At 44.4% G+C, this 17,593-nt stretch overlaps 10 protein-coding genes across 10 annotated transcripts; 8 read left to right on the forward strand and 2 right to left on the reverse strand.

The window, feature by feature from the left end:
* The first annotated feature begins 622 nt into the window (after positions 1-622).
* P168DRAFT_121557 (uncharacterized protein) lies at positions 623-1,024 on the forward strand. The gene has a single exon (XM_024832627.1). It carries the CDS (start codon positions 706-708, stop codon positions 940-942), a length of 237 nt encoding a protein of 78 aa, XP_024693937.1. The 5' UTR covers positions 623-705; the 3' UTR covers positions 943-1,024.
* On the forward strand, positions 806-1,937 carry P168DRAFT_249843 (transcription elongation factor 1 family protein). The gene is made up of 5 exons (XM_024834190.1): positions 806-938; positions 1,002-1,109; positions 1,169-1,213; positions 1,265-1,403; positions 1,473-1,937. Exons 2-5 carry the CDS (start codon positions 1,107-1,109, stop codon positions 1,658-1,660), a joined length of 375 nt encoding a protein of 124 aa, XP_024693938.1. The 5' UTR covers positions 806-938; positions 1,002-1,106; the 3' UTR covers positions 1,661-1,937.
* An 18-nt stretch (positions 1,938-1,955) lies between these two features.
* P168DRAFT_309687 (uracil phosphoribosyltransferase) lies at positions 1,956-3,010 on the reverse strand (the record flags this gene model as incomplete). Its single annotated transcript, XM_024839326.1, has 4 exons — positions 2,718-3,010; positions 2,289-2,647; positions 2,064-2,235; positions 1,956-2,007 (listed from the first exon to the last, which is right to left on the reverse strand). Exons 1-4 carry the CDS (start codon positions 2,861-2,863, stop codon positions 1,956-1,958), a joined length of 729 nt encoding a protein of 242 aa, XP_024693939.1. The 5' UTR covers positions 2,864-3,010.
* Positions 3,011-4,848: 1,838 nt separating this feature from the next.
* P168DRAFT_233681 (WAPL family protein) lies at positions 4,849-6,929 on the forward strand (the record flags this gene model as incomplete). The annotated part of the gene is made up of 2 exons (XM_024833381.1): positions 4,849-6,600; positions 6,651-6,929. 2 exons carry the CDS (start codon positions 4,849-4,851, stop codon positions 6,927-6,929), a joined length of 2,031 nt encoding a protein of 676 aa, XP_024693940.1.
* A 454-nt stretch (positions 6,930-7,383) lies between these two features.
* Positions 7,384-8,606, forward strand: rhbA (Rheb family small GTPase rhbA). The gene is made up of 4 exons (XM_024834928.1): positions 7,384-7,869; positions 7,951-8,090; positions 8,146-8,274; positions 8,330-8,606. The coding sequence occupies exons 1-4, from the start codon at positions 7,815-7,817 to the stop codon at positions 8,567-8,569; spliced, it is 564 nt and encodes a 187-aa protein (XP_024693941.1). The 5' UTR covers positions 7,384-7,814; the 3' UTR covers positions 8,570-8,606.
* A 906-nt stretch (positions 8,607-9,512) lies between these two features.
* On the forward strand, positions 9,513-11,735 carry P168DRAFT_309689 (serine--tRNA ligase SES1). The gene is made up of 7 exons (XM_024839327.1): positions 9,513-9,905; positions 9,973-10,043; positions 10,123-10,284; positions 10,341-10,762; positions 10,821-10,911; positions 10,968-11,336; positions 11,393-11,735. The coding sequence occupies exons 1-7, from the start codon at positions 9,773-9,775 to the stop codon at positions 11,567-11,569; spliced, it is 1,425 nt and encodes a 474-aa protein (XP_024693942.1). The 5' UTR covers positions 9,513-9,772; the 3' UTR covers positions 11,570-11,735.
* Positions 11,736-12,003: 268 nt separating this feature from the next.
* On the forward strand, positions 12,004-14,093 carry P168DRAFT_288809 (D-3-phosphoglycerate dehydrogenase). Its single transcript, XM_024836874.1, has 7 exons — positions 12,004-12,484; positions 12,546-12,853; positions 12,913-13,502; positions 13,576-13,618; positions 13,667-13,725; positions 13,780-13,861; positions 13,915-14,093. Exons 1-7 carry the CDS (start codon positions 12,198-12,200, stop codon positions 13,941-13,943), a joined length of 1,398 nt encoding a protein of 465 aa, XP_024693943.1. The 5' UTR covers positions 12,004-12,197; the 3' UTR covers positions 13,944-14,093.
* On the reverse strand, positions 14,090-16,754 carry P168DRAFT_288810 (CDC2/CDK family serine/threonine-protein kinase). The gene is made up of 8 exons (XM_024836875.1): positions 16,250-16,754; positions 16,116-16,197; positions 15,965-16,061; positions 15,758-15,912; positions 15,678-15,705; positions 15,402-15,615; positions 15,158-15,352; positions 14,090-15,076 (listed from the first exon to the last, which is right to left on the reverse strand). Exons 1-8 carry the CDS (start codon positions 16,357-16,359, stop codon positions 14,338-14,340), a joined length of 1,620 nt encoding a protein of 539 aa, XP_024693944.1. The 5' UTR covers positions 16,360-16,754; the 3' UTR covers positions 14,090-14,337.
* Positions 16,755-16,963: 209 nt separating this feature from the next.
* P168DRAFT_121905 (uncharacterized protein) lies at positions 16,964-17,588 on the forward strand. The gene is made up of 2 exons (XM_024832628.1): positions 16,964-17,096; positions 17,164-17,588. Exon 2 carries the CDS (start codon positions 17,275-17,277, stop codon positions 17,467-17,469), a length of 195 nt encoding a protein of 64 aa, XP_024693945.1. The 5' UTR covers positions 16,964-17,096; positions 17,164-17,274; the 3' UTR covers positions 17,470-17,588.
* Positions 17,007-17,229, forward strand: P168DRAFT_232945 (uncharacterized protein; the record flags this gene model as incomplete). Its single annotated transcript, XM_024833351.1, has 2 exons — positions 17,007-17,096; positions 17,164-17,229. The coding sequence occupies 2 exons, from the start codon at positions 17,007-17,009 to the stop codon at positions 17,227-17,229; spliced, it is 156 nt and encodes a 51-aa protein (XP_024693946.1).
* Positions 17,589-17,593: the final 5 nt, after the last annotated feature.

The raw sequence follows: 17,593 nt of genomic DNA on the forward strand, positions 1-17,593 counted from the left end.
TACAGTCCCCACGGATGATTGAATGTATCTTGTGGTGGCGGGCGGGTCTAACACCATTACCCTACCAAGTATGGCTAGTACCCTCGGCCTCCCCCGAGAAGCCTTGTCTCTTGCTACCTGATTGCTATAGAATCTGTTCCTGTAACAAATTCGTCTTCAATACCCATTAAACATGCATTATCTAATGTGCTTTACAAGTATTCATACATAACAATATGGGAAATTTCTGGCTGTGGTACCACCTTACCTCTCAAAACCCACTTTCTTAATTGACCATCCCAAGCTGGCTCCCTGCGTAGGATGCAACAGAACTCCCTGCCCGCACTTTATACGAACATGGGATTAAGCCAGTATATCGGTATTTCGTACAAGGTTAAGTACAAGTTCCTATGTCCTCCGAGGGAATGGCTGCCAGAGAATAAAGTCTGCCCCTTATCAACGACGCTAACATGTTTTGCTGCCTCAAACCATGCCCTCATTGCCCTGTAGGGTTTGGCATGTTTGTTGTCACGTGTTGATATGCGAAAGTTGCACGGATTACGGAGTGAGTACAGATAGAAGTCGGCCAAATAGTTCAAATCAACAACTGATAGTACTCAATAACTACTCTGTATTATTGTCAACATTAGTATTGAGACAATCACATATTCCACTTTGTTCCGTCTCAGAAGACTTCAAAGTACTTTCTACCTCGTAGATCTAAGCATGGAAAGGCTAATTACATGGAGAGGCAAAAAGTTGGAACTCAGTTATGTAAACTACCTACCTAGGATCTACCTAACTTTACGCTGTTCAACCTACCCCAATACTGCAAGAGCACCCATACCCCGATTAGGTCCGGATACATCAGCACATCTTTTTTTTTTTGTTTCTGTGACCACCATCTTGATCATAGTTGCTTTATTAGCTGACTTTCAGGAGATCTATCTGAGTGCCAAGTAGGTTGTTGCCTGTTCCCAGTCTTTAAACGGTTATTTCCAACCCTGACCACGCAGGTACAGGTCTTGACAGCTCATACAAGAACTTATCCGTCCAAATTGGTACCTTAGCTGTGCCACCTGGATATTATCTGCACAGTTCTCTTTTTATCCCGCGAGTTCTAAAGCATGGTAGGCCCCTCATTCAGAACTAAGCTATGCTGCTTGATCAATAATTGTTCTGCCGACAGGGAAAGCGAAAGAAGTCAAGCCGACAGCCCCAGCAGACGAGAAAGGTGGAAACCCCCAGAAGATGACTTATTGCTTATACTCATTCCAAATTACAGAAAGAACCTCTTCCTACAACATTTGCCTGCCTCTTTTGCAACCACGAGAATTCTATTGTGGTGAAATTGGACAAGAAGTTGGGCTTAGGAAATCTGTCTTGCAAGGTGTGCGGACAGCGGTTTCAAACAGGAATCAACTGTAAGTCTATCATCATCATCGTCGTCGTCATCATTTTTGTTGCGGCCATTACTGACAACCTTGTATCAGATCTTTCGGCGGCAGTTGATGTGTACTCGGACTGGGTGGACGCATGTGATGCAGTTGCCAAGGATACCGCAACCAAGTACGAAGAAAGCAACCCTCGTAGTCTACGCCCGTCGGAACCGTCGCCTGGAGATGGGAACCTTGGAGGTGAAGCTCCAGAACGATCGGATCCATACGTTGGGGAATATTAGGTTGCTTGCAGTAAACCTAAAGTCTGGGCGAAATGCACGCTCTATAGGATACACTGGTGCCTCTCGACATTCATCTCATGGACCAAATTACCCACGTATGCTGCGCGCAACTATCGACCCGGGGCAAACAGGATTCTTACGAGAATAAGTGCTCTTCCAGTGTAGAGACTCTGATTAGTAAATCATTAGTTGAACGAAGAAGCGGTTCATTTGCACTCTTAGTTTCATTGGGTAAGGACAACTGCACCCTCCACATGGAGAGTAAATTATCAAAATGCCACCTAATTTCAAAATTTCAAAGGGTATAATAACGATCCCCGAAATCGCCAAGGCCAGGAATGATATATCTATTGGTTTTGGTGAGTGAAAAAAGACAGAAAAGTTAACACAAGGCGATACACACTTCTTGTCGTCCAAACCCTGGTCAATAAATGCAGTTACAACTCTTAACTTAGGGAATCGCTTAGCAAAATCTGCAACCCCTGACGGGCTTGCAATAAGGTTGAGAAACAGAATACGATCTTCTGGCACACCCTTTGCTTTCAGGGTCTCGACGGCTAGTGTCGCGGAGCCGCCTAAATCTATATTAGTTTGGCGTTGTTTCCGGGTTCAGAGAGCATCCACTCACCGGTCGCGAACATCGGGTCAAGAAGCAAAACCCATCGCTTCGAGATATCTGCAGGTAGCTTCTCATAGAAGAGTTTGGGTTGGCATGTCTCCTCATCCCTTTGTATCAAGATCTTTCCGATTCGGACAGATCGGCAACAGTCTCTTAGGCCCTGCTCCATCGCCTCCCCTGCTCTCATTATTGAGACTCCACATATCTTCCCCTCGAACTTGACGCCTAGATAGGCACGGCCAACGGGTGTAGTGACAGACCGTTCCACCACTGGAAGGTGGTTCAAACCTTCTTCCACGAGAAGGCGAATGATCCGATTGGAATAGAAGATAAAGTCTGCTCGTACAGTTTTCTCATCTCTGATCATACTGTAAAATATGTTAGCACTGGCTAGTTGATAATTACTCGCAGGTCGTATTTTGTATATATGTCTCTTACGTCAGGAGAGCAATCAATTGGGGTGTTTGAGGTAGAACGTGGACGTTTTCGTAGCCCATCTCCTTGGAAACAGTTGCTGTGGGTTTTTCACCATCGGGCCTGTATACAGGGCCAACACCCTGCGCTGGTGACGGTGCAGATTCCATCCCTCTGGTGGTGACAGGAATTGTTGCCTGTGTTGTTTCAGTAGTATATCTTCCGAGACTATTGACAGTACAATATTAGTTCAAACGTTGAAAGAAATCCTTTTTATTGAGGGAAAGATGACTTGGGTGGGGGAGGGGAACTCGTCTAGAACATAAAGTATGGGCAAATACTGCTACTGGGTATTAGGAATAGTGTCTAATAACCGCACTAAATCAACCAACCACAGATACGGGCAGATATAGTTAGTTTTCCCTTGGTACGTGTATTTTATGTTTTGGGTCATCATTATACCAGATAGTAACCAAATCAAAAAATGTTGCCGGGCCACTTGCAGTTTGTGAACTCTCTTAATACTCCATAAATAAATCTGTATCCTGATAAACCAGAATCACATCATATATCACAAGAAATTTGGTCTTGGGAGCACTATTAGACTGACAATCCCATGTTGTGCATGTACTAGTAATTTATACGTTGCCGTAGAATAACTTACGCCAGTATTTGTTCCAAATGCAGCAAGACCTCAGTGCTGCCCCAGTGGACTTGTAGTTGGTGAGATACATGGGTTATGCAGTGTTGTATACCTGATACATACTAATGGCTACATAAAAGACCCATATACAGCATCTGTTGGGGATATTAATCGGTTCCAATCCTCCCAAAGTGCTGTTCAGCAGTTTGGTGCAGTGGCTGTTAGTATCCATTGGGGCTAGTGTGTACCGAGTATTGTGTGCTACGATACGTAAGATGAGTTTTTATACATGGAAATAGTGGTGATCCACTGCTGCTGAAAATCTCTACAGTCTACAACAGACCATGTAAATGGATGTTCTCCTAATAACTTAAGGTACTTATTGAATGGATCCGTAATGTTGATTAATGGGTGCATCCTTCGAGTACATCGAAGATTAGAGTCCACCTAGACTAGAACAAGGTAGGTAGGCAGTGGGTATTCTGGTGGCCACTGGCCGGCCAAATTTCAGAAACCCCCGCGTTTTACTAGAGATTTAGAACTTACAATGGTAGGTTGAGTGTATTGATCATTTCAATGCCCCGGGCGCCGTGTCAACAATTAATACTCCATTTTTAGATAATCAATCAAGAGACTAACCATTTACGTACTAGTTAGTAATATTTCAATGTTATCTTGGAAATTTAAAGTTACCTGCACCCGTGCAATATCACCTTAATCTGGCTCATGTTGCATCTGTTCAAATTCATTAGCACCCTGACAGGAGAAAAAAGACCTCTAATCTGATTACCAACCCCAAACTCTTGTATTTACATAGACACCCAAAGAGCCTAGAGCGCTGCCCGGCCATAAAGATTTCAGCCGTTTAAAGATTTAAATTTCCTATTCGGTACATATTTGCTGATGGCCGGTTGCTCCTTAGTCGATGTTATTACCCATTATCTAACTAGCTCCACAGGGTTCCCCTATCTGCAACTCATAATTAACGTTGACGTACATTGACTTCGCAAATTTGGTTTGGAGTTTGGGCTCTGTCAACATTTGGACAGTGGCACTCGCGGCTATTTTTGGTGTCTTGCAAACTCGTCTGCTATAACATCTGTCAACATGCGCCGAACATCCAGGAGACTTGTGACTTACGGTAAATCGACAAAAAGAGTTGCAGAGGAGCCTATGCCGCCATCTGTTTCTGAGGAGGAAGCAAGCTTGGAGTCATTCAACAGATCTGGTCGCTATACCAAGCTACAGCAGCCGTCAACTGACCAACATCAAACTCAACGAGAAACACGAAGCCCTAGACCTGCTCCATCAAAGCGCCATGCCGGGAAACATGTAATTGGCCAAGATGGCAAAAGAGACCTCGGTACACTTGCGAGAAGGAAACGAAGCAAGCTCCTGTCTGGTGAACAAGCCCATCTTGATGATGACCGATCCACGGAGTTTGCACATGATGATCATGGAGTCCATAACTCCAAGCATGAACATGATATTGATAGCATGGAATGCCAAGAGATGCCCAGTAAAAATATCACTGGAAGACAGAACATCGAGTACACTTCTTCGCGGAGCCCCGTTATTGCAAGCGAAGCCCAAAGTTCTATATCACCAACCACCCCATCTTCAAAAATTTCTCATAATGGAGCATATCTGGCCACGCACAATATCATCCCAGCACCAAGCGAGGAAGTCGATTATAGGTCTCACTCCAGAGATCCAAACCCACTGCCAAGACAAATAACACCTTCTAGAAGACGGTTGATTGATTCTCTAGGTGCAACAGAAAGCCGAGACAGTGACCGTCTCCTCTCTTTGTTACCGGATGATGAGTCACGGGAAGATGGCATCTCACGCTCCGATCTCGCTCAAATCAATGACCAAAATCCGCCGCTGAAAACCAATCAACATAATACTGTTCACGCGGGAGGTTCACAAATCTCGAGTGGCGCTGTCTCGTCTAGGCTCGCGGGATCTCGAGTAACGTACGCACGTCAGCGTTCGTTCCTGAACGATGCATCTACCATAGGAGAGATTATAGGAGATTCAAAAAGCCGACATGACCTAGGCCCTTCTACTGACATTTGTCACAATCGACCTTTTCTTACTCCTGAGATCACGACTCAGTGCGCAGATGAGGGAGAACAGAATGACAACATGCCTGTTCGTAGCATACATGAATTAAGGCAAGCGGGTGAAAATGCGCGCTTTCGAGAGACTATTGATTCCATCTTCGAAGATATTGAGGACCCTTATAATCAGGTTTCTGGAAGATGCAATAGTCTCATTCAACTATGTGCAAAGCTTTCAGAGCCAAATTCTGCTCGTCGTTTCTCCGAGTACGAATTTGATGGGCGACTTGTGAATTGTACTGAAGCTAGCCTTGATATAGTCTCCAAATCATTGTTGCTTTGTGCTTACAGGCTAGTGTGCATCGGTGGATCGTTTGGATTTACTCAGCTGCTGCGCTTTTGGCCAAAACTTTTGGAAATTGTCCCCCATCTCTTAACTACTACCGACGATATCCTGTCAGTCTCGACTTGTCGCCCTACCGGCCTTTCGAAGCGCGTGCAAATATCTCTCGGGAAGATAGTACCGCAGCTATCTTCACTAATTGACGACGAAACATCAGCCAATTTCTCACCGCAGTTTCTAGCGCTTTCAAGTATGCATTCCGCTTTATCGTGTTTCCGGGAAAAGGGTAAGGCTATTGAGCCGATTCCTGAGTCTTTGATGAATCAGATTGTCCAGCTTCTGGTATCCATGAGCCCGAGACACTCGGAATTTCCATTACCCTCCCAACAGTTTCGAATACTTGTCCAAAGCTTCTCCGTCTTAGAAGATTACACTGCTTTACCGGATTCGTTGGAGCATTACAACCACGGCGTTTTCGAGCCCCTTGCCCAGCTTCACAACTTTCTTTGCTTTGGAATATTTGACCAAGGCCGCCAACTCCTGATCCTGTATACCCGTCTGATTTTGAATATCACGAATAATGGCCCTTCTTTCTGCAATTTGTTCGCCAACGCTGAGCTAATTTCCAGGTTTGTTGAGATCGTCAATACGGAATTCCGGAGTACTCCTGAGAGTCTTCTGATCAAAGAAGACAGCTTGTTGAACATTGTAATACTATCCCTAGGGGCTCTTATTAATATAACTGAGAGGAGCGAGCTGTCGAGGACTATATTCATGGAGTCGAGACGTGGCTCTACGCCATTGATTCGACTCCTTTTGGATCGGTTCTCTTCAATGGTTGACTGTGTGAACCAGGTAGGTCCTCAACGTGTAAATCTAAAGGGCCCCGCTAATAAGCACACCAGGTACTCTCTGTGCACGATGTCAATCACAATGTTGTTACTGGGTATTTTTCGATTCTCCTTGTGAACCTGTGTTTAAATAAAGACGCGTGTGCACAGGTACAGCAGTCACTGGGAGTTAAAGGACTTGATACGATTTTATCAACAGCAGAAGAGTTTTTACAGTATCACCAAAAAGTTGATCAAGAGTCACCTTCCATCGAGGCTAAGGTTGACTATGATGGTGGTCTTACAACCCGGTTAAAGAACTTCATCTCCCACATAAAGGAACGTGAATGTTAAGAGTGCGGATAGTTATTGTCTTCTAGCTAGTAACAAGCTGTTTTCATGATATCATAACTTGAGCGCGTGCTTTTTGGATAAACTTTCTCTGTAGCCATTATTTGAATACCCTTGTAGCAATATATCAACAAACAAATACAAGGATATGTACAATAACAAGTACTAATCTTACAGAAATGATATTTTGAGATGGAAGGCGTATCAGTGTTTATACACCATTTACCTACCGCCTGCTCTTTGCCGCAGTCAGCCACTTCCATGACAAGCCACGTATGACGCACAGTGCAGTTGATAGTATCCAAAATAGGCAAACCTGCTACAGTAAAAATTAATTCATTCATACAAGTATAATGTATTCCTAGTGTTGAATTCCCTGATTCTCAAGTACCGTGTGTAAAATATTTGTCAGACATAGGTAGTTTTATGACCACCTAGATGTCTCTTTGGGTCAAGCCTGACCTATCACAGCCACACTCGTACTCATCGGGAAGTGCAGTGTGTTCTAGCCCGTCACATGTTTGATCTGTTTGTATATTAGATGATACCTTCGGAAAGCCATCTGCTACCTGGAGATGTGTACTTGCACACTAGATTTCAATGTCTTTGCCACCCGAAGTCAAGCTCTATATTTACCCTGTGATTTGAATCAAAAAAGCATCCAAATCTGCATGACTGTACGGCTATTCTGACTGTTATTTCATTTACATTGTGACCTACCTATCATTCATTTCAGGCGTTCGCTTGATACCCCTACATCCGGAATTGACTAGCCTCACACCTAATCCAACAGATCTGGTATCTAATTGATATCAGCCCTTCTCTCTTTATTCTAACTATCATTGGACATACCATCTTTCTTACTGTGCTGTTACCTTGAGGGAGAAGATGCCTGTATCACCTAAACAGCGGAAGATAGCTATTGTTGGCAGCCGTTCAGTGGGTATGCTTAGGCTCCTATTATTCTTAATCAGTGGCGTCTTTGAGATCAAAATCTACTCGAACATATGCTAATAATTGGCAGGCAAGTCTTCTCTCACAGTTCGATTCGTTGAACAGCATTTTGTAGAGAGCTATTATCCTACAATTGAAAACACGTTCAGCCGAATTATCAAACACAACGGCCAAGATTTTGCAACTGAGATTGTTGACACAGCCGGTCAAGTAAGGGAGACTTGTTTTTCTATCAATCTCTTCGCAGAGACTAATGCCATATAAGGACGAATATAGTATTCTGAACTCCAAACACTTCATTGGAATTCATGGGTATATTATTGTCTATTCCGTGGCTTCGCGCCAGTCTTTCGATATGGTCAGAGTTATCCGGGACAAAATCTTAAACCACCTTGTAAGTACCCGAGGTTGTTTCTGGCAATATCTAGTGTAACTAATATTTGATTTAGGGTGCGGACCATGTTCCTCTTACCATTGTTGGAAACAAAAGTGACCTGAAGCCCGAACAGCGCCACGTGTCTGTAGATGAAGGTCGGCAATTAGCGGAGGAATTTCGTTGTGCTTTCACAGAGGCAAGCGCTCGTCTTGGTTACAATGTTGAAAGAGCTTTTGATCTAATGATTGGGGAAATCGAGAAGACACAAAATCCATCACAACCAACTGGAGGTAATAAGTGCATTGTAATGTGATGTGAATATGTCAATAGGCAAGTGTAATCTATGTGGGATTAGCATTTAGAGAAATTGGGTACCTTGGATTTCTAAACCAGACCACTCTTTATAATCAGTCTCCGAGTTATCAGGTACACACTTCTAGGCTTGCATAGGCTAACACTTACTACTTAAGAGTCTGAGCTATCTGTTCTTGTACTTTTGGATGACTTAAGTCCAATCATATATAACTATTCATGAGCTCTGACTGGACCATACAAATCTACAGATCAGACTATTCATTGTGAGGCCCTGATTCCCATAGCATCTAACTGTATAGGAAGCTTGTTATACAGAACCTACTGGACATTAACCTAGTTTCATTGATCACCCCTCAAAAAAACTCTCCTATATTATCTTTACCACGACTGATGTGGTATACATGCTTTTTTGATGTTAGAATTTAGAAGACTCATGTACAAGTGAATCACAGGATTGAGCTGTTCCCTTTTGTATTTCTAGAATAGCACTTGTTTTGTGCTAGATGTTTTAAACAGAGTATGGACGTCATGAGAGAGTTTTGGGTAGATGGTACTCTCTAATAGACTTTGTGTATAATATGTGCAAGTGTGTGTACGGAGTACTTCGCACACTATTAGGGTACATTAGATCAATACATATAGTAAAAATTACAGTCAGAATTTATGAAATATATTATAAGTTATGATGCAAGGTTAAAACAACCCAGAAGTATGAGAGCCCAGCAGATCTAGATCTTATCTCATATACATGTAAAGGTGCGTGCTATATATATGCTGCCAAGAATATGTGCTTCTTCTTTTCCGTGAAGATCATGGAAACAGAAGAAAGGCATGCCACTGTACTCCGTACACAGATCAAGTAACTGCAGTGGCCTGTATAAGTAGTGTATGCCGAACACCAAAGGACCGAGTAAATTACTGAATAAATTACCCAGTACAGCTCCGTACGGACCCAGTCTGGCACAGTAGTAGTGCCCAGAGTTAGTTTTACCCCTCGCTGTTTAGTTCCACGCATTACTTTAATTTCGCCCTTAGGGTCTTTTCTTTTTTTCCCTTGAACCCCTCATTACCTCGTGGTTGAACACTGGCCGGTAATCAATAACCTTTTAGCCTATGATAATTGAGGAATCAAAAATCCTCAAAGAGACTACACATATCATAGGGTTTCCTTTTTGAACATATCACGAACAAATTTTCCAAGATGCTGGATCTTGCTGACTTTGTCACGGAGCGGGGTGGAAGCCCAAACAAAATCAAAGAGAGCCAGCGAAGACGGTTTGCCTCTGAAACTGTGGTTGATGAAGTCATTACATTATACGAAGAAGCTCGTCGGGGTAAGTTTATCCAACATCAAGTAATATCTAGACGGAACAGGCTGGCTGATCTCTCAATGACCTGTAGCACGGTATGAGGTAATGCAAGTTGGCTCTCAACTCAACGCCCTACTGAAAGAAATTGGGAAGAAGAAGAAGGTTAGATCTCCAGATTATGTCCAGAGAATTCCAGAATACGCATTTTGTGTTGATCTTCTCTGACGCGCACTTCGAGTAGGCCAAGGAAGACGCAAGCGCCCTAATTGAACAAAAATCTGCCCTGGAGAAGTCCAAAAGGGAGGCCGAAGAACTGGCCCTGCAGAAAGAGAAAGAGAGGGATAACAAGATACGAACCATCGGGAACTATGTCCATGAATCGGTCCCCGTCAGCAACACCGAGGTATGCATTTATATCAAACGCACCGGGAATGGGGACGGCAATTAAGTATAATATAGGATGACAACGTTGTGACGAAGACTTGGTCTCCTGAAGGGACTGTTGTCGAGAAACGTGATTGTCTCTCTCACCATGAGGTTCTCACGCGACTTGATGGCTATGACCCGGAGCGTGGTGTGAAAATCGTCGGCCACCGTGGCTATTGCTTGACTGGCTATGGTCTTTTCTTGAACCTTGCTTTGATTAACTACGGCTTGGAATTTCTTTGGGGAAAGGGCTACAAGCCAAACCAGCCCCCACAGTTTATGCTCAAGGAAATGATGGCGAAGACAGCCCAGCTTGAGCAATTTGATGAGGAGCTTTATAAGGTCACGGAGAGTGAAGACAAGTCAACTGATAAGTATCTTATTGCTACTTCAGAACAGCCACTGTCTGCATTGCATGATAGTGAATGGCTTCAAGATAAAGATCTGCCCATCAAGTAAGCTGCCGTTTCTCCCTTCTATACCCGCGTTTCTGAGGAAGCTGACCAAATTTAGGTACGCAGGTTATAGCACATGCTACAGAAAAGAGGCAGGGTCACATGGTAAAGATGCATGGGGTGTCTTCCGGGTGCATCAGTTTGAGAAGGCATGTAATGTCTCTACTTTGATCACATTGTCTACTTCGTCCTGACCAAATCATAGATCGAGCAATTTGTCATCACGAAACCGGAAGATTCGTGGCGCACTTTTGACGAAATGATGGCAAACTCGGAAGAATTCTACCGATCCCTCGGGTTACCCTTCCAGGTCGTTGCTATTGCCTCCGGGGCATTGAATAACGCAGCAGCGAAGAAATATGATCTCGAAGCCTGGTTCCCATTCCAAGGAGAATACAAGGAATTGGTTTCTTGCTCTAATTGCACCGACTACCAATCCCGAGCCTTGGAGATACGCTACGGTATTAAGAAAGCTACAGACGTGAAGAAATCATACGTTCATGCGTTGAATGCTACGCTGTGTGCCACAGAACGTACGCTCTGCTGTGTCCTTGAAAATTACCAAACAGAAGATGTATGTTTTGAACTGGCCTTTTTTCTGTTGCTTACTTCGGTACTAATTGGATCTAGGGGATTATTGTGCCGGAACCCTTGAGAAAGTATATCCCCGGCGCACCGGAATTTATCCCTTACACCAAGGAGCTTCCTAAAGACAGCACTTCGCACAAAGTCAAGGGAAGGCAGATCCCGAAACCCGTTAGTGACGCTGAAGAAGCTACAAAGAAGGTGCAGAACTTGAAAGTATAGGTGCAAGTAGCGAAAAGGACTTGATGCTCTTGGCACAGTATCCTTTTGATGGTATCTGTGGTTATAGACCCACGGAAGGCGGTACTTGGCTAGATACAGGAAAGCTCATCCTGGCAGCTTAAAGAATTTTTCTTTGCAATATTACTACAAGGTTACTAGTTCTTTCAATGATGTCCAGGTATTCATACTGGATTGATTTTGTCTTCGTATATTGTTAGCCTTTATCAGGTCAGATTGCATAGGATTGACCATTCCAGTTAGTAATTGTATGGTGTAGTATGATGTGCGTGTGTGCGTGCACGTAAGGGCGTGGCTTCAAATCGTGGAAGATGAAGTGCCCCGCGGTACAGCACCTTTAGCATTGCCCCACCTATATTAGATGAGTCATGCCCTGGATAATCACCAAGTTACTATGGTTTGGTGAAAAGTGTCTATCTACTCATGTCCGGTTCCGGAGGTATAAAATCATCACTTATTACCTGTTCTGATTTTCTCCCATTCCATCTTCGACGTGTTTTTTCACTTGCATTGCTAATTAGCCCGGCTAATTTATATGTCAGGGTGCATGCCAATTCCTACTACTTCCTTGATATATCTTTTGTTCGCTTCAACCCTTTGAAGATTCACAATGGCAGCGTTCCCCAGAGATATTGATGCGCAGAGCTTGGGTCTTTCGACCTCTCCCACCGCGTCCTTCCCATCACAGGCCTCCAGCCACCCAGGTTCAGCACTTGCAAATCGCACCATTCCCCTGGCCAACACGAAGCACTTAAAGCCCTTCGCGACTGAAGATATAAAAGTCTTGCTTCTAGAGAATGTCAACCAAACCGGGCGAGAAATCCTCACTCAACAAGGATACCAAGTCGAATTTCTTAAATCGTCTCTGCCGGAAGATGAATTGATTGAGAAAATCAGGTTAGAAGCATCTAGCTAACAACGCTTCAATGTACTGATCAATCCTCAATTCAAACAACAGGGATGTGCATGTGATTGGGATCCGCTCAAAGACGAAGCTCACAGCTCGTGTCCTGAAGGAAGCCCGGAATTTGATTGTTGTGGGCTGCTTTTGCATTGGAACCAATCAAGTTGATCTTCAGTATGCAGCAGAGCATGGCATTGCAGTTTTCAACTCCCCCTTCAGCAACTCACGGAGCGTTGCAGAGCTCGTGATAGGGGAAATAATCGCCCTTGCTCGCCAACTTGGCGATCGCTCCAACGAAATGCACAATGGTACTTGGAACAAAGTCAGCAACAAATGCTGGGAAATTCGGGGGAAGACGCTCGGTAGGTCTATGTCACGAACCACTGCATCTTGATTCGGGCTAACCGCGATGGAATGCCAGGAATCATCGGGTATGGCCACATCGGTGCCCAGCTCTCAGTGCTTGCAGAAGCCATGGGTATGTCGGTTCTCTACTATGATGTGGTGAACCTAATGGCTCTGGGGACTGCTTGCCAGGTCCCGAAGCTGGAGACCTTGCTTTCTAAATCTGATTTTATAACCTGCCATGTCCCTGAACTGCCCGAAACCCAGAATATGATCGGAAAACTCCAATTCGAACAAATGAAAAATGGGAGTTATTTGATCAATGCGAGCCGTGGGAGCGTTGTCGATATTCCGGCCTTAATCGAAGCCATGCGATCTGGAAAGGTCGCCGGCGCTGCCCTCGACGTTTATCCTAATGAGCCTGCAGGTAATGGTGACTATTTCAACGCTGACCTCAACACCTGGGGAACGGACATTCGGAATCTGAAGAATATTATACTTACCCCTCACATTGGGGGAAGCACCGAAGAAGCCCAGCGTGCTATAGGTGTTGAGGTTGCAGAAGCTTTAGTGAGATATGTCAACATGGGTACAACCCTGGGCGCAGTCAACCTCCCTGAGGTTGCTCTTCGCTCTTTGACAATGGATGAACCTAACCATGCTCGGGTAAGTTAACATACCATACCGTATAGATTCCCCTCATGTCAGATTGATCTCTAACGTGCACCCGTGGATATAGGTGATTTACATTCATAGGAATATACCTGGTGTGCTGCGCAAAGGTAGGCCAGATGAGTACCAGTGATGAGACCTTTGACTGATATTTGCAGTGAACGAGATCCTTGGTGATCATAATGTCGATAAACAAATGACCGATAGCAGAGGCGATGTGGGTCATTAGCTCCCCATTATATGTATAGCAATGGTTTCTAACAGTGTCTAGGTTGCTTATCTCATGGCAGATATTAGCAGCGTCGATAACGCTACTATCAAGGATCTGTACGAGAGACTGGAAAGCCTTTCATGTATGAACTTTACTCCCCCAAGCCAATACTTCGCTGACCAGACTCCGATTTAGCTCGTATTATGACGCGGGTGTTATACTAATTGCCCGTTTTATAATGCTCCATGTTTTGTGTAAAACTGCTGGAGTGTGCGGTTTGACTACATAGAAGTACGGAGCGGAAGATTAACTGAAACAGCAATGTGACTCGGGGTGGCTAAAAGTACAGTATAATAGAATGAATTTGTTGCCTAAGTAAATGTATAGACATTTAAGTCACTTGAATCTGCAGAGACAGATCTAGTCATTTAGGTTATCACCTTGCCCGGATCGGATGTCTTTTGTGACCACAAAACGGGCAATCCCGGCATTCACAACAAAGCTCCACGGAAGATTTTGTTATACATTGATAGACTTTATCATTGGACATATCCTCAAACCCGATTTGTGGTAATGTCCTGAGAATACTACCCTTTTAAACCAAGTAGATTACACTGGTCACCGTCGATAGAACGCGTTTCCCGCTACACGACCTTCATTGATACATGGGCTTCGGCTGCGCCTCCTCGGTGGATTGTCCCTCGAATGATCCCACCGACTCGATTTCGATTGATCATAGGTTGGGTCGCGCTTATCGAAGTTTAGGTTGGAGCTGCCTTTGCTTCGTCGATCACGATCATACGTCCCCTGATTATTTCTTTGGGGATTCCCGTCGCGTCCTATTCTGCCACCATTGTTTGCAGCTCTCGCCTGATAGGTCGAGATCGGTGGCTTAGGAGGAAGGTGACCTTCAACCTGCAAGGACGGAACCGGTTGGCCCACATCTTCGATTCGCGGTCTCATTCGTGCAGAATGCATTTCGTTCCCCCGATTGAGTGTGTGTAGGGGATTGCCATAGTTTCCAGACATGTTTGATCTCCCCATACGAGCTGGACCAGGATTTCGGCTTACTTTGTTATCACCTCCTGCCCTGGTTCCGCAATTTGAGGCCCAACTTCCACTCGGTCCCATCCCCACCGACCCCCCTGCAGGTGCCGGGGGCATACCAGCCCGTTGCCCTCGAAATCTCCTTCTGTCCAGTTCATGTGAGTCCTCAAAATGAGGGATTTCACCTGGGCGGGAAGGGAATGGTGGGCTTGAAAAATAGGGATGTTTTAGTGCATCGATAGCGTTGATCCTCTTCCGCCAATCGAGTTTTAAAAGTTCACGTAGTAGTGACAAGGTTACGGGGCTGTGACTGCTCATTGTCAGACGATGACCTTGGAAATGTCAAGATATTTTCCAGCCCATTTTTGAAAGCACGGTGAAGAAGCCATACTTTCTGAAAACCTCGGACAAATTGCCCGGTCTGTGTCCAAAGTCCTTCACGCCTTCACAACCAGGCAAAGAACTCCAGCCCGGCATGTTCTCTTCGGTGGGTGTACCGACGAGGCTGAAGATAAGTTGAGCCTGGTTTAGGTCACTGTTCCCGGCAAGAATTGGCTTTCCTTTGAACATTTCGCCGAAAACACATCTAGAGCTATTAGCATCAGAGCTATCGACGATCGACAAGAGAACTTTACCCAACACCCCACATATCAATTGCTGACGTGTAACGGCGCAACTGAAGCAGCAATTCAGGAGGGCGATACCATCGGGTTACAACTAGTGTTGTGTAATCCCTTTTTGCTTCGCCTCCTCCTTTGCCTGGTTGTGGGGGCGGCTCATCAAAGGGCCGAGCGAGACCAAAATCAGCGATCCGAAGAACCCCTTTATTGCTAATGAGGAGGTTGGCAGCTGTATAGCTGTCAGTTGGGCATCGCGATCTGGATCTCTGATGTTGATGTTTGGGAAAATACCTTTCATATCACGATGTAAGATGCGATTCTATAATAAGTTAGAAATGTTGTTCTCTTTCGATTTGTAAGTGAGATTGTACCCCGTGTAAATACTTGAGACCTTCAAGTAGTTGTAGCATGTAACATTTGATCTGGGGCTCAGTGAACTGAACGGCAGGGTTCTCTAATAAACCTGATAGATCGTGTTCCATGTAAGGCGTTACCATGTACATGCTGGGTTTCTTTCTTCCTTCGCCTCGAGAGGAATAAGCCACGATATTCCCAATGGAGAAGAAGGGCTTGCTTACCTCTACCCCGTTCAACAGCCATTTCCTGAAGTTGTAATATATTACCATGGGAGAGCATTTTTAAAAGCTTAATTTCACGGAGAGCAGTTATTGGAAACTGATGGTATTATTAGACTGTATACAGCAACGGAAAAAGGATTGAGGTACTCACTCCATCCTTTTCATTGTGCAAAAGGATCTTTTTCAGGGCAACAACAGAATTGTCTTTCTTCGATCTAGCCTTGTAAACCTCCCTAGAGGTTAATTAGTGATGTGTCCGCATAACATGTTATGAAGACAACCTACCCGAAAGTACCTTCGCCGAGTTTACCCAAGAATTCAAAGTCACGAATGCCGGTGCAACCCTGAAATCTAGGATTTCCATCAATATCCCGTTCGAGAGACGCTTTCGCCATTATGAGTTTGACACTCTCACAGAGGCCGGGTTGACAAAATTATATTTCTCAAGGTCGATGACGCATATCCAAAAAAGTGCAGCCTTTATGGTCGGGTTGGTATCCCAGGCTCTTAAGAAAACCTAATTCGGGATGCTTCTATCGGGGCCATGCCATAAGTTGTCGGCATGAGAATATGGAAGCGGCGAGTATCAATTTTGTGCGAGTATGTCCACAAGGTGTCCGTTGGGTAAAGAGTGGTGCGACAGATGGAAGGCCGAGGGATAGTGTGAGGTAAATGATAGCAATCCAAGTAATATTATAGTAGGACAATGTTTATCAGTAAGATTCGAACAGAGAGACAACCCACAGCGAGAAACAATCAAGAGATTTTACTTGGATCTGAAAGGAAGTATGATCTGTTATGACAAGATAATAATCACTTAGTCCAGGATTAACCTTAAGTTATCTAGCACGTGCATTTAGCACTCTGCGGTGGTCATCACGTGACTCCGTGACTTCCGGAACCTCTATCTCAATAGTTTCTGGTCCTTCTACACAAGATAGACACGACACAGTTTGCTCTGACTTGAAATATTTGAGTCACTTCAAAGTATGTACCAGATGTCTACTACGTGTTACTCGTACTAATACTATCGTGTTATAGAATGGCTTCGAACCATCCAATTCATATTCACCCAGCAAGGCCTCTTTATCGCTTTACAGCGACCGCCCTTGGTGCTAGCATGTGGTTCTTTGTATGGCCCCTTCCACAAGGCATATGTAATGGACTTCTTTATATTTACTGATACTCTTTTGGTATAGTTAATGTACCGCGCTAAAAAGGACGGGCCTGCGTTGTTGGGGTGGAAACATCCTTGGGAGCACTAAGCCAGTTCACTCGAAGTGTATTTAATACGGTGCCATATAATTGATATGCCTTTCGATAACCTATTCGCCATAACTCGTGTCAGAGGAAGAAACTGGTCGAATCTATATACGTTCTACTTGTTGCCGATAATTATCCTCATTGTTGGCATAAAACTACACGTGACGATATCCAAGAGTCACAAGTCCCTCATCAATGCTCTCGGACACGGCGAGTGTTCAAATGGTATCTTTATTTGCTAGCCCATGGAACAACCCATGAGAGGAAAATATAATATCGGGTATAATCAGATACAGTTATTTGAGATGTAACCCGATAGTATAAATATGATACGCATGGGTGTATGCTCATTCTATGCTACAAGAC

This window comes from Aspergillus campestris, assembly GCF_002847485.1.
Source record: "Aspergillus campestris IBT 28561 chromosome Unknown P168scaffold_4, whole genome shotgun sequence".
Taxonomy (NCBI): Eukaryota; Fungi; Ascomycota; class Eurotiomycetes; order Eurotiales; family Aspergillaceae; genus Aspergillus; species Aspergillus campestris.

Excerpts from the sequence above, each read along its gene's own strand:
- P168DRAFT_121557 (XM_024832627.1), top strand. The coding sequence starts at position 706 with ATGGAAAGGCTAATTACATGGAGAGGCAAAAAGTTGGAACTCAGTTAT.
- P168DRAFT_249843 (XM_024834190.1), top strand. Across the intron at positions 1,214-1,264 it reads AGCCCCAGCAGACGAGAAAG|AAAGAACCTCTTCCTACAAC; the intron begins GTGGAAACCCCC and ends TCCAAATTACAG. Across the intron at positions 1,404-1,472 it reads GTTTCAAACAGGAATCAACT|ATCTTTCGGCGGCAGTTGAT; the intron begins GTAAGTCTATCA and ends ACCTTGTATCAG.
- rhbA (XM_024834928.1), top strand. The coding sequence starts at position 7,815 with ATGCCTGTATCACCTAAACAGCGGAAGATAGCTATTGTTGGCAGCCGT. Across the intron at positions 7,870-7,950 it reads TGTTGGCAGCCGTTCAGTGG|GCAAGTCTTCTCTCACAGTT; the intron begins GTATGCTTAGGC and ends AATAATTGGCAG. Across the intron at positions 8,091-8,145 it reads TTGTTGACACAGCCGGTCAA|GACGAATATAGTATTCTGAA; the intron begins GTAAGGGAGACT and ends ATGCCATATAAG.
- P168DRAFT_309689 (XM_024839327.1), top strand. The coding sequence starts at position 9,773 with ATGCTGGATCTTGCTGACTTTGTCACGGAGCGGGGTGGAAGCCCAAAC. Across the intron at positions 10,044-10,122 it reads AAATTGGGAAGAAGAAGAAG|GCCAAGGAAGACGCAAGCGC; the intron begins GTTAGATCTCCA and ends CACTTCGAGTAG. Across the intron at positions 10,912-10,967 it reads GGGTGCATCAGTTTGAGAAG|ATCGAGCAATTTGTCATCAC; the intron begins GCATGTAATGTC and ends ACCAAATCATAG.
- P168DRAFT_288809 (XM_024836874.1), top strand. The coding sequence starts at position 12,198 with ATGGCAGCGTTCCCCAGAGATATTGATGCGCAGAGCTTGGGTCTTTCG. Across the intron at positions 12,854-12,912 it reads AATTCGGGGGAAGACGCTCG|GAATCATCGGGTATGGCCAC; the intron begins GTAGGTCTATGT and ends ATGGAATGCCAG. Across the intron at positions 13,503-13,575 it reads ATGAACCTAACCATGCTCGG|GTGATTTACATTCATAGGAA; the intron begins GTAAGTTAACAT and ends CCGTGGATATAG.
- P168DRAFT_288810 (XM_024836875.1), bottom strand. The coding sequence starts at position 16,359 with ATGGCGAAAGCGTCTCTCGAACGGGATATTGATGGAAATCCTAGATTT. Across the intron at positions 15,706-15,757 it reads GTCTCAAGTATTTACACGGG|AATCGCATCTTACATCGTGA; the intron begins GTACAATCTCAC and ends AACTTATTATAG. Across the intron at positions 15,077-15,157 it reads TTGTCCGAGGTTTTCAGAAA|TCACAGCCCCGTAACCTTGT; the intron begins GTATGGCTTCTT and ends GACAATGAGCAG.
- P168DRAFT_121905 (XM_024832628.1), top strand. The coding sequence starts at position 17,275 with ATGCCTTTCGATAACCTATTCGCCATAACTCGTGTCAGAGGAAGAAAC.